Here is a 2,548-nt window from a genome sequence, read left to right as displayed (position 1 = left end):
CCCATGTTTTTTTTTTATTTGAGCTAACAAGATCATCGTTATCCGTACAGCAAGCACACTTGAATCCAGCGCAAAGCACACATTATTACACTGTTTACAACCACAGCTGTCGGTGGACCCGCTACCTAACGTTACACAGCGAGCCTAAGCGCTAATGATCGCCTCCAGAAGCAGTTAGCAGGCTGTCAGTGTGTTAGCTTCGTGTGTTAGCCACAGACAGCTCAGCTCTGCTCTGCTGTTTACGACGCCAGTCAGGTTAGTGTGCACTGTTGTGGACAGTAGCTTCGAGGTAATTCAACAACGCCGAACGGATTACTAACCACCGAGTACAAAACATCCACGACATACAAAGCAGACACACCTGAAAGTCGGCCAGAATCATTTCTCTATCCATGTTGCTATCGCCGCTTTCGGAGGCCATGGCAATGACTGGCTAAAAGCAATTCTTCTTCCACTGGCTCTCGTCGCTTTCTCGCCTCACAGAGGGACACTGGGTATTAAATAAAAACACTTTGCTTGGACGTGGCGACGAGTGAGAGGTTGGCAAACTGGAAATATCAAACTTTATCGGGATTTAACAGCTTCAGACTGAGAAATCTCTGTAAAGTACCGTTACAGTGTTCAGTTATCTCATATCATTATTGTCATCTAGTCCATTGCTTTACGGCTGACGTAAAGCGGCTGCAGCAGTTGTAAACCCGAGCCGGGTTACGTGAGGCTTATTTGTCATATTAAAAGACCACATCAGATCAGACCACATTTATATTCCACATACATCGATATGCTGTTTCACTCTTTGCTTAAACGCCAGGTTTCTAGTAATCTTGTGTTGGACTCAATTTGTGCATTCACAGTGGATAGTATCTGTATACTGATAGGTGACAATACATGTATTTAATCTTCTGTGTGAGCCAGGGCTTTCCACATGCTTTCACGCCGTTGCAGCCCTAACTGTTGCAAGATGTAGCTGTGGAGGTCAGAGTAATTTCCCTGTAGTCCTCCTCACCTCACTCTTGAGAACCACTGACCCAGTGCTGCAGCCGGCCAGCAGGCAGAGGGCAGTCATATATATAAGATATTGGGCATTGGCAGATAGAGGGCAAGATCATATAGGCCGAGAGTCAATGCAAGCAGAGTGATGGCACAGTTACTTATAGATTGGCCATGAACATGCTAAATCGCATGTCTTTTGCGGATGGATTTGTATCATTTTCAGAATTGCATATGTTCAAACAGATAATAATAATATTAATAATAATAATAATAATAGGCCTACGGGCAAGTTAGAAAAAGTTTGATTTTCCCACAGCAGACACCAGTAATGCCAAACTGCAAGAGGAGATACCAGTTCCCTTCAATTATGAATGCGAATGGCGACACATGTCTGTTTGTCCTTGACTGGACAGAGCTCAGGTCGTCCCCCCTGGCACAGTAAAAGCGCAAAAACAACCAACGTTTCTGTGTTTACGCACAGCCATGCGTGCGTACCACAACACATTTCCAATCATATGACCTCATTTGACCTCATTTGACCTTATTATTCCTTCCCCGCATTGCTATACAGTGCATTACACTACATCTAATAAAAGTCTGTCTATGCTTAATGTAGAAATCATGTCAAAGTGCACATATCCTCATGGGCGCTCTACTAGTTTCTGTGTGAAAAGTAAATCACTTCACATCCGACCTCACGCACACTAGGACCCAAACCAAGGCTTTCGGGGCAATATGAAATCCCATCACTAGAGAGCGGCATGGTGCAAGGAAAAAAAGATGGCGCCGATGATACTACAAAAAGCGTCTTTCTCTTTCACTGGAAATTAAAGATGAAGAAGGAGACTCTGATCGTATCCGTTATGCAACAATGTGACTGTTTTTCTCTAGAAGAACATCTCTATAGGTCAGCGATGAATTCAGGCACTGTTTATCAACGCTGTGTTGTGCAGCATCATGGTTTCTCTTTTGACACTCCGCCTATCATTGAGCTCTCATCCAATCACGTCATCTGATATTTTTTGGTAAGACTTTCAAAATAGTTCAGTCGGTTGAGCTGTAAGGGCAAACATCCTGCCTTCTGCAGCTCAATCCACACTTCAAATGAACCACCGTCTGCTCTGTGATGACAGTGGGGTTGTTTCACCAGGAGCTTTACTGTGTTTTGGACATTTATCCTGTATGCCAAAGTTTGAGGGAGTCCAGCCGGGCATCGTTGTGACAGCGGCTCATGGAGGATCATCGTGATCATCTTTAGGTTAGGTTTTTTTGGAAATGAAATGAACCTGGTGCTGACTGTGCGACCTCCAGGCGGATCGGCGCTCGTCTCTCATTTTGGCAAAATCATTTGAAAAATAGGCGGGAAGTAACTGTGGATGGCATCATATTTTTTGAAAAATATCACTGTATTTATTTTGTTGCTTTTTGCTTGCTTTTTTCAGCGCTGGACTCGGTAGGATTTCACATGGAGGAAGCTTCCAAGGAGGACGGCTCGCGTTATGGTTTTAATATCATTTAAAGTAAGGTGTTTCCCCCCCCCCCCACCCCCCCTAAT

The 2,548-nt window shown here is 44.2% G+C and overlaps 2 protein-coding genes across 3 annotated transcripts in view; one reads left to right on the top strand and one right to left on the bottom strand.

Moving 5' to 3' along the window:
• Positions 1–672, bottom strand: part of faf1 (Fas (TNFRSF6) associated factor 1) — a 59,482-nt gene extending 58,810 nt beyond the window's left edge. The window contains exon 1 of the mRNA XM_035653063.1: positions 362–672. Coding sequence (XP_035508956.1) covers positions 362–421 — 60 coding nt within the window. The 5' untranslated portion in view covers positions 422–672. The remainder of the gene's footprint in view (positions 1–361) is intronic.
• A 1,386-nt stretch (positions 673–2,058) lies between these two features.
• The window catches only part of cdkn2c (cyclin-dependent kinase inhibitor 2C (p18, inhibits CDK4)), a 3,901-nt gene continuing 3,411 nt past the window's right edge, over positions 2,059–2,548 (top strand). The window contains exons 1-2 of one of the 2 annotated variants that reach the window (XM_035653806.1): positions 2,059–2,251; positions 2,436–2,513. The gene's annotated coding sequence lies outside the window, so the exon portion shown is untranslated. Of the gene's footprint in view, positions 2,252–2,285; positions 2,514–2,548 lie in introns of those variants that run through there. The other variant, XM_035653804.1, reaches the window with a different exon arrangement.

Source organism: Morone saxatilis, unplaced genomic scaffold (assembly GCF_004916995.1).
Source record: "Morone saxatilis isolate NCDOM2014 unplaced genomic scaffold, NCSU_SB_2.0 Contig12, whole genome shotgun sequence".
NCBI classification, from domain to species: domain Eukaryota; kingdom Metazoa; phylum Chordata; class Actinopteri; family Moronidae; genus Morone; species Morone saxatilis.
The sequence above is the reverse complement of the archived record's forward strand: the minus strand, read 5'-3'. Positions and strand labels throughout refer to the sequence as shown.